Here is a 16,210-nt window from a genome sequence, read left to right on the forward strand (position 1 = left end):
GGGAATAGATAGGCGCTTCTGCAGCCGCAATTGAGACTCCAGGATGGCATGTTGCCTCCCTGGTGCAAGGGTCAAAGATGACTCTGAGCGGCTGCAGGGCATTCTGGAGGGGGAGGGTGAACAGCCAGTTGCCGTGGTGCGTAATAGGTACCAATGATATAGGTAAAAAACGGGATGAAGTCCTACAAGCTGAATTTAGGGATCTAGGAATTAAATTAAAAAGTAGGACCTCAAAGATAGTAATCTCAGTCAGAGTGCTAGTCAGAGTAGAAATAGCAGGATAGTTAAGATGAATACGTGGCTTGAGGAATGGTGCAAGAGGGAGGGATTCAAATTCCTGGGACATTAGAACCGGGTCTGGGGGAAGTGGGACCAGTACAAACCAGACGGTCTGCATCTGGGCATGACTGGAACCGATGTCCGAGGGGGAGTGTTTGCTCGTGCTGTTGGGGAGAGTTTAAACTAATATGGCAGGGGAATGGGAATCTATGCAGGAAGACAGAGGGAAGTAAAATGTGGCAGGAGCAAAAGGTATAAAGGAGATCAGGAAAAGTGGAGGGCAGAGAAATCAAAGGCAAAAATCAAAAAGGGCCACATAACAACATAATTCTAAAAGGACAAAGTATTAAAAAAACAAGCCTGAAGACTCTGTGTCTCAATGTGAGGAGCATTTATAATAAGGTGGATGAATTAACTGCACAGATCACTGTTAACAGATATGATGTAATTGTGGTTACGGAGACATGGCTCCAGGGTGACCAAGGCTGGGAACTCAACATCTAGGGGTATTCAATATTAAGGAAGGATAGACAAACGAAAAGGAGGTGGGGTAGATTTGCTGGTTAAAGAGGAGATTAACGCAGTAGTAAGGAAGGACATTAACTTGGATGATGTGGAATCTGTATGGGTAGAGCTGCGGAACACCAAAGGGCAGAAAACGCTAGTGGGAGTTGTGTACAGACCACCAAACAGTAGTAGTGAGGTTGCGGATGACATCAAACAGGAAATTAGGGATGCGTGCAATAAAGGTACAGCAGTTATCATGGGTGACTTTAATCTGCATAAAGATTGGGCAAACCAAACTGGTAGCAATATGGTGGAGGAGGATTTCCTGGAGTGTATAAAGGATGGTTTTCGAGACCAATACGTCAAGGAACCAACTAGAGAGCTGGCCATCCTAGACTGGGTGTTGTGTAACGAGAGAGGATTAATTAGCAATCTTGTTGTGCGAGGCCCCTTGGGGAAGAGAGACCATAAGATGGTAGAATTCTTCATTAAGATGGAGAGTGACAGTTAATTCAGAGTCTAGAGTCCTAAACTTAAAGAAAGGTAACTTCGATGGTATGAGACGTGAAATGGCTAGGATAGACTGGCGAATGACACTTAAAAGGTTGATGGTGGATAGGCAATGGCAGACAGTTAAAGATCACATGGATGAACTTCAACAATTGTACATCCCTGTCTGGCATAAAGATAAAACTGGGAAGGTGGCTCAACCATGGCTAACAAGGGAAATTAGGGATAGTGTTAAATCCAAGGAAGAGGCATAAAAATTGGCCAGAAAAAGCAGCAAACCTGAGGACTGGGAGAAATTTACAATTCAGCAGAGGAGGACAAAGGCTTTAATTAGGAGGGGAAAAATCGAGTTCAAGAGTAAGCTTGCAGGGAACATAAAAACTGGCTGAAAAAGCTTCTCTAGATATGTGAAGAGAAAACGATTAGTGAAGGCAAATGTAGGTCCCTTGCAGTCAGAATCAGGTGAATTTATAATGGGGAGCAAAGAAATAGCAGACCAATTGAAGAAATACTTTGGTTCTGTCTTCACTAAGGAAGACACAAATAACCTTCCGGAAATACTAGAACGGAGGGTCGACCGAGAAGGAGGTACTGAAGGAAATCCTTATTAGTCAGGAAATTGTGTTGGGGAAGTTGATGGGACTGAAGGCCGATAAATCCCCAGGGTCTGATGGTCTGCATCCCAGATTACTTGAGGAAGTGACTCTAGAAATAGTGGATGCATTGGTTGTCATTTTCCAACATTCTATAGACTCTGGATCAGTTCCTATGGATTGGAAGGTAGCTAATGTAACCCCACTTTTTTTTTAAAAAGGAGGGAGAGAGAAAACAGGGAATTATAGACCGGTTAGCCTGTCATCGGTAGTGGGGAAAATGTTGGAATCAATTATTAAAGATTTGGAAAGCAGTGACAGGATCGGTCCAAGTCAGTATGGATTTATGAAAGGGAAATCATGCTTGTCAAATCTTCTCGAATCTTTTGAGGATGTAACTAGTAGAATGGACAAGGGGGAGCCAGTGGATGTGGTGTATTTGGACTTTCAAAAGGCTTTTGACAAGGTCCCACACAAGAGAGTGTGCAAAATTAAAGCACATGTTATTGGGGGTAAATGGATTGAGGTGGCTTTAGAACTGGTTGGCAGACAGGAAGCAAAGAGTAGGAATAAACAGGTCCTTTTCAGAATGGCAGGCAGTGACTAGTGGGATATCGCAAGGTTCAGTGCTGGGACCCCTGCAATATACATTCATGATTTAGACGAAGGAATTGAATGTAATATCTCCAAGTTTGCAGATGACTCTAAGCTGGGTGGCAATGTGAGTTGTGAGGAGGATGCTAAGAGGCTACAGTGTGACTTGGACAGGTTAGGTGAGTGGGCAAATGCATGGCAGATGCAGTATAATGTAGATAAATGTGAGGTTATCCACTTTGGTGGCAAAAACAAAGGCAGAATATTATCTAAATGGTGACAGATTAGGAAAAGGGGAGGTGCAATGAGACCTGGGTGTCATGGTACATCAGTTATTGAAAGTTGGCATGCAGGTACAGCAGACGTTGAAGAAGGCAAATGGTATGTTGGCCTTCAGAGCGAGAGGATTTGAGTATAGGAGCAGGGAGGTCTTACTTCAGTTGTACAGGGCCTTGGTGAGGCCACACCTTGAATATTGTGTACAGTTTTGGTCTCTTAATCTGAGGAAGGACATTCTTGCTATTGAGGGAGTGCAACGAAGGTTCACCAGACTGATTCCCGGGATGGCAGGACTGACCTATGAAGAAAGACTGGATTGACTCTGCTTATAATCACTGGAATTTAGAAGAATGAGAGGGGATCTCATAAAAATATATAAAATTCTGACAGGATTGGACAGGTTAGATGCAGAAAGAATGTTCCCGGTGTTAGGGAAGTCCAGAACCAGGGGTCACAGTCGAAGGGGTAAGCCATTTAGGACCGAGATGATGAGAAATTTCTTCACTCAGGGAATTGTGAACCTGTGGAATTCTCTACCACAGAAAGTTGTTGAGGCCAGTTCATTAGATATATTCAAAAGGGAGTTAGATGTGGCCCTTACGGCTAAAGGATATGGAGAGAAAGCAGGAACGGGGTACGAAAGTTGCAAAAATGATCAGCCATGATCATGTTGAATGGTGGTGCAGGCTCGAATGGCCTTTTCCTGCACCTATTTTCTATGTTTCTATGAAGAGGTGGTGGATGCAGATTTAATCATGGCTTTCAAAAGAGAATTTAATAAGTACCTAAAGGAAAAAAAATTGCAGGGTTAAGAGGAACGTGCAGGGGAGTGGGGCGAGCTGAAGTGCTCTTGCAGAGAGCCAGCACGGGCTCGATGGGCTGAATGGTTACAGCATAGCAGGAGGCCATTCTAAGATTCTACTGTTTGTGATGTCTCACTATTCCTCACAAAAGGTATTGGCTCATTCTCTGCACTAAATGTCATCCAATAATTAACTGCCGAATCTACTAACCTATGCTCTCTTGAAGTGGCTTATAATCCTCTTCCCATTTAACTACATTCTGAAGATTTTGATAATGGGGTAGATTTTGTGGCCTCTCACCAGGAAGAAACAGAATAGTAGCATCCTGAAAATTGTGGGGATTGACTTACCACTTCATTTACACCATTGCTGTGATCCTCCCCTAGGCCTACTGCTGGGCAGCCTTGAGGCTTTTTGCTAGAAAACTGAGCCTTAGCTTGTAACTGTTTTTGAGATAGGTATCTGGGTCACTTCAGTGTGTGTGTTCTAAATTGTATTCTTATAAAATAAAAAAAATAGTATCTTGCCTGCCGCAAGCTATTCCAACTGTATGGAGTCAGCTCGAGGGCTGTGGTGAAATGTGGCTTGGGTTTTAACCACCTCCATCACATTGCATTCTCTGGTTTTTCTAGTCATTCCTCTCAACTAAAGCTTATAATTGTTGCTATCAACCTAGAGAATATCTTGAGGATCTTTTTCTTGGACTTAACATCTTTCCTAAAGTCGGATACCTAAAATATGACAATATTCTAACTGCTGTCTAACCAGTTTTGAATATTTTGAATTATGTATAAATTTTATTTCTATATGTATATAATTATCCTGCTTATTTGGATGTAATGCAAAAACTGTACTTTGGAACAATTACTAATGACCCTTAAATCTAGGACACATAATTTTTTTAATTTTATTGCACAATAAACTTAACATTTCTCTGTGTTTAGTTAAAATATAGCTTGGTTTTAGTGCATTAAGGTTCCTCCTAAAATTCTGCCAAATCACCTTTCACCATTTTTGCCATCTTCAACATGAGCTCGACACATCTCCCCTCTCCTCCTCCTCTGCTGTCTGGAGAGACCTTTCCATACTTTAAAATCACCGCAACATCCAGCTACCCTTTCTCTGGCACCTTCCTATGTAATACCTGCCTATTCACCTCCTCTCACACCACTGTCCAGGGCTGCAAACATTCCTTCTGTGTGAGACTTGTCACCGAGTGGTCTCCATTATACTGGGATAGGAGACTGTTTTGTTAAATACGTCCATGTGGCCCACCAGTGTGACCCTGAGCTCCCTGTGACTCACCACTTAAACACCACCTGTGACCTTTGACCTCTGTCTCCCTCTCCTACACTATTCTAACAAAACACAAAACAAGCTTCAGGAACAGTATTGAATATTTCTCCTTGGCACTCTGCAGCCCTGACTTTTGTAACTTTAACTGTTTTCTCTATTTTCTTTAAAGCACGACTACTAGTGATGTGGCTTGTCAGTGTCCAGAGGAGGGGAACTGGTTGGACATTTGGCACGGGAACCCTTCGTCAGAACACAGTGCCGGAAGGCAGAGGGGTGTTCTGCACCCTTGATGTTGGCCATTCTCCCTCTTTTTGAGAGTGGCAGACCCACCGACTGAGCTTTTCTGCTTTCACACTCTTGGCATGTGTTGGCAGCCTCGGTTTTTGATTTTCCAACCTTTAAAATTGATGGTCAAGAGGTTGTGTGTTGGGGAGTTTGGAGTTTGCTGATGATTTATAAAGGCAAACTAGTCATACAACAGATAGCCAAATGGTACTTGGGTTCATCTTGCATTGTTTACATCTTGTTTGGAACTGAGTTGAGGGTTATTCAACTCATTTTATGACGGCATCCTTGGCATTTCTCCATCAGATTCCAATATGCAAGGCTGCCACTTGGAGCAATCCTCACAGATTGACTAAACTTTACTATCTAAATTTAACTGAAGCCCACATCAATGCCTTTGGTGATTGTGTGCTGACAACTGGTGTATGGCTTGATCAAGTGATTTGCTTCTCGGCAGCGTCCCGTGTTATATCATGAAAATTTCTACATATTGCAGGTAGCTAAATACCACATTTTGCATTATATCTGAGTGAACCTGACTGGTAATGAACCATTTTCTGCAACAGATCACTTGCCCTCATTCGGGATTCTACCCAGATGCCTCCCCATACTACCATACTACTATGATGTGTGAAACATATGGAGCAAAAGTGCATAGGATAGATTACCTACCTCGTAGAGTGGTCATCATTCATTGAATTATCCTTCCATCCATCCTCCCCAGTTCCACCCACCCATCGCTTTATTGGGGGGATGGGGTGGGGGTGTGGACGTAGTGGTAAGTCATTACTTAGTTTCAATTATCACGTAACACTAATACTATATATGTGAACCCAACTTTGTATTGAAGTATTAGGCTTGACTTTTTAAGCACAGCATTGGCGAGGTTGTCTTTTCCTGTCATATTTTAAAAGTCACATGATCTGAAAGATTACAATAAGGTATTGTCTGAGCTTTCGAGCACCAATAGTAGCTCTATCATGTGACGCTCATGGCTGACCTAACTTTGATCAATACCAATTACAAACGAATTGACTAAACAGGACTGTATTCATTCACATCTCAAGGGCAAAAGGCAAGAGTAGCTGGAGGCATTTATTATTAACATGGACTCTCGTGTTCTGCTGTGTGATTGCCTTGTGGTTTGAAACCATGCAGACACTATCCTGTAATGCAATCATGCCTATCTGTTTCAGGATTATATCACACCGTGTGGCATGGTTTCATAGGGTGTTCGAGAAGTCGATAACACAAGAAGTCATGGAACAAAAAAACCCCATCACACATGCTGCTTCCACAGTCCATGTACAATCTATCTCATCATGGATCTACCCTATTATCTGAATGGGTTAACACTTTCATTAACATAGCAGAGAAAGGAGCTTGATGCAAGCAAACTAAATATTCATGAATACACCACCAACTGTAATTTCTAGCCTCTCGTCTTGATTGAGGCTTGTTAGTTTTAAATCTGAAGCAAATAGTTTGCGCACATTTATACTTATACTTACACTTACACCTATACTGGCATCTACATGTACATCACTTACATCTACACCTACACCTGTACCTATACTTGCATCAACATCTATACCAACACCTGTACCTATACTTGCATCAACATCTACACCTACACCTGTACCTATAACTACACCAACATCTACACCCACACCTGTACCTATAACAACACCAACATCTACATGTACATCACTTGCATCTTCATCCATACCTACATGCACACCTACATTAACACCACACCTACATCGCTATCCAAATCAACATCCTTATCTACATCCATTTGCGTATCTACACCTATATTTATGGAAATTGATTGGTTTACACTGGGTGAGGTAGTGTAGTAGTTATGGTACTCGACGAGCAACACAGTGGTTGTTAAAATTCTACTATATGAAATTGAACTTAATAAAATCTGATAATTTATGGGCTCGTGCCAGAAAAATAATGACGACAGTTGCTGGATCGTCATAACTCTCAGCTGATTCACCATTGTCCTTCAGGGAAGAGAATCTGCCTTCTGAAGAGGCCCAGAAAGCCACTTACATAAGAACATAAGAATTAGGAACAGGAGTAGGCCATCTAGCCCCTCGAGCCTGCTCCGCCATTCAACAAGATCATGGCTGATCTGGCCGTGAACCTGGCTCCACTTACCCGCCCGCTCCCCATAACCCTTAATTCCCTTATTGGTTAAAAATCTATCTATCTGTGATTTGAATACATTCAATGAGCTAGCCTCAACTGCTTCCTTCGGCAGAGAATTCCACAGATTCACAACCCTCTGGGAGAAGAAATTCCTTCTCACCTCGGTTTTAAATTGGCTCTCCCGTATTTTGAGGCTGTGCCCCCTAGTTCTAGTCTCCCCGTCCAGTGGAAACAACCTCTCTGCCTCGATCTTGTCTATCCCTTTCATTATTTTAAATGTTTCTATAAGATCACTCCTCATCCTTCTGAACTCCAACGAGTAAAGACCCAGTCTGCTCAATCTATCATCATAAGGTAACCCTCTCATCTCTGGAATCAGCCTAGTGAATCATCTCTGTACCCCCTCCAAAGCTAGTATATCCTTCCTCAAGTAAGGTGACCAAAACTGCACGCAGTACTCCAGGTGCGGCCTCACCAATACCCTATACAGTTGCAGCAGAACCTCCCTGTTTTTGTACTCCATCCCTCTCGCAATGAAGGCCAACATTCCATTCGCCTTCCTGATTACCTGCAAACTAACTTTTTGGGATTCATGCACAAGGATTCCCAGGTCCCTCTGCACTGCAGCATGTTATAATTTCTCCCCATTCAAATAATATTCCCTTTTACTGTTTTTTTTTCTAAGGTGGAAGACCTCACATTTTCCGACATTGTATTCCATCTGCCAAACCTTAGCCCATTCGCTTAACCTATCCAAATCTCTTTGCAGCCTTTCTGTGTGCTCTACAGAACCCGCTTTCCCACTAATCTTTGTGTCCTCTGCAAATTTTGTTACACTACACTCTGTCCCCTCTTCCAGGTCATCTATGTATATTGTAAACAGTTGTAGTCCCAGCACCGATCCCTGTGGCACACCACTAACCACCGATTTCCAACCCGAAAAGGACCCATTTATCCCGACTCTCTACTTTCTGTTAGCCAGCCAATTCTCGATCCATGCTAATACATTTCCTCTGACTCCGCGTACCTTTATCTTCTGCAGTAACCTTTTGTGTGGCACCTTATCGAATGCCTTTTGGAAATCCAAATACACCACATCCATCGGTACACCTCTATCCACCATGCTCGATATATCCTCAAAGAATTCCAGTAAATTAGTTAAACATGATTTCCCCTTCATGAATCCATGTTGCGTCTGCTTGATTGCACTATTCTTATCTAGATGTCATGCTATTTCTTCCTTAATGATAGCTTCAAGCATTTTCCCCACTACAGATGTTAAACTAACCGGCCTATAGTTACCTGCCTTTTGTCTGCCCCCTTTTATAAACAGAGGCGTTACATTAGCTGCTTTCCAATCCGATGGTACCGCCCCAGAGACCAGAGAATTTTGGTAGATTATAACGAATGCATCTGCTCTAACTTCCGCCATCTCTTTTAATACCCTGGGATGCATTTCATCAGGACCAGGGGACTTGTCTACCTTGAGTCCCATTAGCCTATCCAGCACTACCCCCTAGTGATAGTGATTATCTCAAGGTCCTCCCTTCCCACATTCCCGTGACCAGCAATTTTTGGCATGGTTTTTGTGTCTTCCACTGTGAAGACCGAAGCAAAATAATTGTTTAAGGTCTCAGCCATTTCCACATTTCCCATTATTAAATCCCCTTTCTCATCTTCTAAGGGACCAACATTTACTTTGGTCACTCTTTTCCGTTTTATATATCGGTAAAAGCTTTTACTATCTCTTTTTATGTTTTGCGCAAGTTTACTTTCGTAATCTATCTTTCCTTTCTTTATTGCTTTCTTAGTCATTTCTTGCTGTCGTTTAAAATTTTCCCAATCTTCTAGTTTCCCACTAACCTTGGCCACCTTATACGCATTGGTTTTTAATTTGATACTCTCCCTTATTTCCTTGGTTATCCACGGCTGGTTAGCCCTTCTCTTACCGCCCTTCTTTTAAACTGGAATATATTTTTGTTGAGCACTATGAAAGAGCTCCTTAAAAGTCCTCCACTGTTCCTCAATTGTGCCACCGTTTAGTCTGTATTTCCGGTCTACTTTAGCCAGCTCTGCCCTCATCCCACTGTAGTCCCCTTTGTTTAAGCATAGTACGCTCGTTTGAGACACTACTTCCTCACCCTCAATCTGTATTACAAATTCAACCATACTGTGATCATTCATTCCAAGAGGATCTTTTACTAGGCGATCGTTTATTTTTCCTGTCTCATTACACAGGACCAGATCTAAGATAGCTTGCTCCCTTGTAGGTTCTGCAACATACTGTTCTAAGAAACAATCCTGTATGCATTCTATGAATTCCTCCTCAAGGCTACCCCATGCGATTTGATTTGACCAATCGATATGTAGGTTAAAATCCCTCATGATTACTGCTGTTCCTTTTTCACATGCCTCCATTATTCCCTTGATTATTGCCCGCCCCACCCTGAAGTTATTATTTGGGGGCCTATAAACTATGCCCACCAGTGACTTTTTCCCCTTACTATCTCTAATCTCCACCCACAATGATTCAACATTTTGTTCATTAGAGCCAATATCGTCTCTCACAACTGCCCTGATATCATCCTTTATTAACAGAGCGACCCCATCTCCTTTCCCTTCTTGTCTATCTTTCCGAATTGTCAGATACCCCTGTATGTTTAATTCCCGTCAAGAATGGCTTGATAAACCAGCACTGACAAAGAATTAAAACTCATTGTGCCATTTTGGTTAATTTGTGAATTTACCTGAATTTGGCCCAATTCTGACCATTTCAGTCGTCCTTTTAAAAGAAAATTATGTCACACATGGAAGAAGTTGTCCAGCAATGAACTCGCACATTGTGGGATTATTGACTTGTTTCCAGTCATGGAACACATTAACATCAGAAAGGATGGCCTTCAAGATCCACAAAGCTCTGTTCCAAGTTGGTGATGGACTCCTCCATGCTCTTTGACGTTGAGCGCAGGCATTCTGGCAGGGTTCCCAGTGCACTAAGCATTTGGTTATGTACACCCATCAGCCTTGTTCTGTAGCCTGACCCATCGAAGTGCTCATCTGAGTCCTCTGCAGCAAAACTGTTGTGTGACCTCGCCGTCTGGTGAGCTGGCATCTGCTCTATCCTTTGCCTCCCGCACTTGTGTGTCACCACATGCAGATCCCTCCTCTATCTTAGCCTCTAAAATACGCGCAGTGTCAGTATCTGAGCTGGTGGCTACGAGTCTAAGATCAAGTGATGGTGTCTCTTCATCTTTGTCATCTTCTTCTTCCTCCACTGCCCGGTCAGGTTGCAGTTCTCAGGTATCTGAAATGAAAAAGGGACAAGGTTGTGGTGAGGGGAGAGGAGAAAGTAAGAAGTATGTGCTAACAACTGCAACTTCAGTCATAAGAGATTGTGGGATGGAAAGTGGAAGAGAAGGAAGATTAGATATGTATTACATTTCATCAATTGCATCAAAGCTGCCAGTGGCCACGGCCTCAGTGATGCTAATTCCCATGATGGCCAGCAATGTCTCCTCCATTGGGGTTAACTCATGCAGGAGTGCTTGTGCTCCTTCAGCTCTTTACTGCTACCTCTTGTTAAGCGCCATCTTCTCCTGCATGAAGAAGAAAGACATGCATCTATATAGCACCTTTCATGACCACTGGATGTCCCAAAGCACTTTACAGCCAATTATGTCCTTTTTGAAGAGGAAAGTGTCAATAATTGACATGCAGTATATTTGGGTGATGTGGCTATCATGGTTGAATAGCAGCTAGTGTGTGCAAGCTGTGAGTTGTAGGTGCGAGGCTTGCACAGCGCCAAGTGTGTGAAGGTGATGTAAAGCATATAAATTGAAGGGTTGAGTCCTGATTGATGGAGATTGTCAGTACGTGGGTGATGGGGGAGCAGTGAATTGAGCAGTGGATGAGGCTAGTGGTACAGTTGGTAGGGTATGCCATTTGAAGATAACTCAGCTTGACAATTCATGTCAGATCATTAAACTTCTTCCTGCACTGCATCCTTATTTTGGAGCAACACTCCTGGCATTGACCTCCGCCACTACTTTTTCCAGCTGCCTCCTGAGCATTTGTCTGAGGGGCCTCCTACCTCCCTGCAGATACAAGATGTAATATATATAGCTCCTCCTGTGGCACTGCAGCCAATGCTGTTTATAATAAAGGGAACAGGTCACCTGACTGGTGAGTTCCGGTATGTTCTGCCATCTTAAGGCTGTGTGTGTTTGTGAGTTACTGAAAATATAATGATGGCGATGAAGATGGGATTATCGGGCGGAAAAAAGCTGAAATTTTTGTTGGTGGAGGCTTCAGCCAACCGACAGAGACTTTGAGAGCTTCTCTCTTGATTAACAGCTACAAATCCGAGGTAAATTACAAGCACACTTCTTTGAACTGCCAGAGTCCAGATGGCTGCACCGATAGGAATAATATGGCGTTTGTGGGAGTTTCAACGCGACCGTGGGAGTTTCAGTGTGTATGTGGAGCGGCTAGAAATGTTTTTCAACACACATTATCATCGAAGTCCCCAGTGATGAAAACCATAATTGAGTGATGTTGGAACGAAAAGGGCAATTTTCTTAACTGAAGCAGGGCCCGAGGTGTATGAAATCTTGACGAGCCAAAGGACACAACTTTTAAGCAGAAGTTAGAACAGCACTACAGCCCTGAGCCCCTGGAAATTGCTCAAAGTTATCATTTCGGAATACGGGATCAGTTAACTGAAGAAAATATCAGTGAGTACATTGTAGCATTAAAAAAGCTATCCATTCACTGTAATTTCGGAAACTTTCAGGACCGAGCATTGCGTGACCGCTTTGTGGGATGACAAATGATGCGATCAGAAAAAAGTTATTGACAACTCCTAACTTGACTTTTGATTTAGCGTGTCAGACAGCTATGTCAATGAACATGGCTGACCAATATTCCTGAGAATGTCATACTATTTTCAGGCATCAGACAACTGGGGTGAATCGCCTGCAGGTTAAAAGTAAAAGGCAGTTGGGCCCCAAAGTCTCAGAAACTGGCAATGGTAACAGAGCATTGAAGTTGTGCTGTCGGTGCCTGGGACAAAACATTGCTCAAAGTTATCCATATGTGAAGGCAGAGTGTTACATCTGCAGGAAAACTGGGCATCTTGTGAAGGCATGCCAACTGAAGGGCAAACCAGCTTTCAAAGCTATGAGTAGAAATCCCCAGAGACTACATAGCATGGAAGAACAATAACAGGACAAGGAGATTTTAGAGCTAAACATCAGGAGCACGAGGTTAACTAACAGCGATTCGAAAAGTATCATCATCCACATAAATGTTGTAGGATTCAAGATACCCATGGATATAGACACTGGTGCATCCGTGAGTGTAGTACCAGAGTCGCTATACCTCAACAAATTGCGTGATTTCCCATTGGAGAAATCTAAGATAGAGCTGCGAGGCTACTCTGGACAGAACATTCCTGTATCACCATAACCGGTGAAATACAAACATAGAAACGTAGAAAATAGGTGCCGGAATAGGCGATTCGACCCTTCGAGCCTGCACCACCATTCAATATGATCATGGCTGATCATGCAACTTCAGTACCCCATTCCTGCTTTCTCTCCATATCCTTTGATCCCTTTAGCCATAAAGGCCACATCTAACTCCCTTTTGAATATATCTAATGAACTGGCCTCAACAACTTTCTGTGGTAGAAAATTCCACAGGTTCACAATTCTGAGTGAAGAAGTTTCTCCTCATCTCGGTCCTAAATGGCTTACCCATTATCGTTAGACTGTGACCCCTGGTTCTGAACTTCCCTAACAACGGGAAAATTTTTCCTGCATCTAACCTGTCCAATTCCGTCAGAATTTTATGTTTCTATGAGATCCCCTCTCATTCTTCTAAATTCCAGTGAATATAAGCCTTGTCAATCCAGTCTTTCTCAATATGTCAGACCAGCCATCCCAGGAATCAGTCTGGTGAACCTTTGCTGCACTCCCTCAATAGCAAGAATGTCCTTCCTCAGATTAGGAGACCAAAACTATACACAATATTCAAAGTGTGGCCTCACCAAGGCCCTGTACAACTGCAATAAGACCTCCCTGCTCCTATACTCAAATCCTCTCGCTATGAAGGCCAACATGCCATTTGCAGGTTTCACCACCTGCTGTACCTGCATGCCAGCTTTCAATGACTGATGTACCATGACACCCAGGTCTCGTTGCACCTCCTTTTCCTAATCTATCACCATTCAGATAATATTCTGCCTCCGTTTTTGCTACCAAAGTGGATAACCTCATATTTATCTACATTATACTGCAACTGCTATGCATTTGCCTACTCACCTAACCTGTCCAAGTCACTCTGCAACCTCTTAGCATCCTCCTTATAGCTCACACTGCCATCCAGCTTAGTGTCATCTGTAAACATGTGGGTATTACATTCAATTCCTTTGTTCAAATCATTAATGTATAGTGTAAATAGCTGGGGGCCCAGCACTGAACCTTGCGGTACCCCACTAGTCACTGCCTACCATTTTGAAAAGGACCCATTTATTCCTACTCTTTGCTGCCTGTCTGCCAACGAGTTCTTTATCCACATCAATACATTACCCCCAATACCACGTGCTTTAATTTTGCACACTGATCTCTTGTGTGGGACCTTGTCAAAAGCCTTTTGAATGTCCAAATACACCACATCCACTGGTTCTCCCTTGTCCACTCTACTCGTTACATCCTCAAAAAATTCTAGAAGATTTGTCCAGCATGATTTCTCTTTCATAAATTCATGCTGTCACTGCTTTCCAAATGCTTTGTATTACGTAGTGGGGAGGAAATACCAATTGCTTTTGCTTCACGCACTCTCGGTGCCTGTGAGCATAATTATGCGCAAATCGAAAGGGAAGCTTTGGCATTAAATTTTGGGTTCCACAAATACTTGTATGGTCGTAAGTTTACCATCGTTACGGACCATAAGCCCCTGACAGCAATCCTCCATCCAAAATCCCCAGTTCCAACATTAGCTGCAGCCCGAATGCAGAGATGGGCTTTGATTTTGTTAGCATGATACTGAATACAGACAATGAGCTGATCACATTAATGCTGATGCTATGTCGAGATTGCCTTCCCCATCACAAGTTACACCTGATAGGGAAGAAGTGTTCTATTTTTCATACATTGATGAACTGCCAGTCACAGCTGAAGAGATTGGTAGAGCAACCAAAAGTGACCCAGTTATGTCAAAGGTGTATGGATTATATTGCAAATGGCTGGCCAAACCAGGTAACAGACAAAGATATTCATCCATTCTTCATTTGTAAGAATTAATTATCAGTCGATAAAGATTGTATCATGTGGGATGCAAGAGTGGTTACACCAAATAAATTCAGGTCCAAATTATTAGGAGACCTCCATGACCAGGAATGTGCTTGACCAAGAGTTTTGCATGCAGTTATTTATGGTGGCCAGGTCTGAATAAAGATATAGAGTACATCGTCAGTCAGTGTAAGACATGTCAATCGGTAAGCAAGAAACCACCATCAGTACCATTACAGCCAGGCAAATAGCCTCCCAGGGTGTGGCAAAGGTTACATATAGATTTTGCTGAGTTCGAAGGACAACAATTGCTCATTGTGATTGGTAGCCACTCGAAGTGGATTGCGGTGTTTCCAATATGGAAAATAACAAGTAAAACATTAGACATTTTACGAAGATTTTTTTTTCATTTGGCCTCCCAGAAGAAATTGTTTCTGATAATGGACCACAATTTCATTCAGAAGAATTTGCACTTCATGAGCAAAAGTGGCATGAAACATACCAAGGTTCCATCGTACCACCCTGCTTCAAATGGTGCAGCAGAGCGCACTGTACAAATTGTAAAACGCACCCTCATCAAACATATGTTGGATCCAAATTGAAAGAAACGACAGTTGTCATTGGACCACAAATTGGCTAATTTTCTAATTACGTATCGTAATTCTCCTCACACAACTACTGGTAGAACACCAGCAGAGTTGTTTCTCAAATGATAGCCATGAACCAGATTCTTGTTGTTAAAACCAAACTTGGTATAGTCCATAGAAGAGACACAATTAAGACAAAGAGAATCATGATGGAGGTAGAGTAAAAGAGAGAAGTGTGAAATTAAATCAGAAGGTGAGGGTAAAGAACCATCACCATAAATGGTTAAAGTGGTTACCAGGAAGAGTGGTGAAGATATGTGGTCGTTGCACATATTTGGTCAAGATGTTTGATCATGGACAAGTTAGGTTTGTTCACATTGATCATATTTTGCCTACAGACTTGGAAAGAGTTGAAGATGGGAATGATTCAATTATTTCTGACTCCTCAGATAGTTTTGATACACTATTAGCATATACTGCATCCAATGTACTGGAAACAAGTCCAAGAGAAAGTCACAATTTAAGTCTGAGTCCGAGTCAGGCAGACAAACAGTCTGAAGTTAGTGAGTTCAAATGGAAATCAAGGGCATTCCTTGGAGGAAAACTTTCCTGAGGATCAGCCTCGAATGAGTTTAAATTCAATACCATGTTTGGAAGGTTCTGTTAGAGACCCAAGGGTCCTCTTCGAAACAGAAAACAAGTGGTTAAGCTTGATTTGTAAATATGGCAAAATAAGTCCATGTCTTTTGTTATGTATAACAATGCAAGTTATGTATGATGATTATTTTGTTACACTTCTCCCTCCTTAATGAAGAAGTAATTATAATATATTTAGCTCCACCTGTGGACTCCTGTGGCACTGCAGCCAGTGCAGTTTATAATAAAGGGAACAGATCACCTGACTGGTATGTTCTGGCATCTTTAAGGCTGTGTGGTTTCTGTGAGTTACTGAAAATATAACCCAGGATGTCTCTCCTTTTCTCCACGTCTTGTACCAAGACCTCCAGGGCACTGTATGAAAACCT

General features: G+C 42.4%; 1 protein-coding gene across 4 annotated transcripts in view; it reads left to right on the top strand.

Annotated features, from left to right (window-relative positions):
• The window catches only part of igsf11 (immunoglobulin superfamily member 11), a 344,662-nt gene that overhangs the window by 175,822 nt on the left and 152,630 nt on the right, over positions 1–16,210 (top strand). The window contains exon 2 of one of the 4 annotated variants that reach the window (XM_070893381.1): positions 5,713–5,924. The exons of the other annotated variants lie outside the window; for them this stretch is intronic. Within the exon in view, the coding sequence (XP_070749482.1) occupies positions 5,900–5,924 (25 nt within the window). The 5' untranslated portion in view covers positions 5,713–5,899. The remainder of the gene's footprint in view (positions 1–5,712; positions 5,925–16,210) is intronic. 4 annotated transcript variants of the gene reach the window in all.

This window comes from Pristiophorus japonicus, chromosome 11, assembly GCF_044704955.1.
Source record: "Pristiophorus japonicus isolate sPriJap1 chromosome 11, sPriJap1.hap1, whole genome shotgun sequence".
NCBI classification, from domain to species: domain Eukaryota; kingdom Metazoa; phylum Chordata; class Chondrichthyes; family Pristiophoridae; genus Pristiophorus; species Pristiophorus japonicus.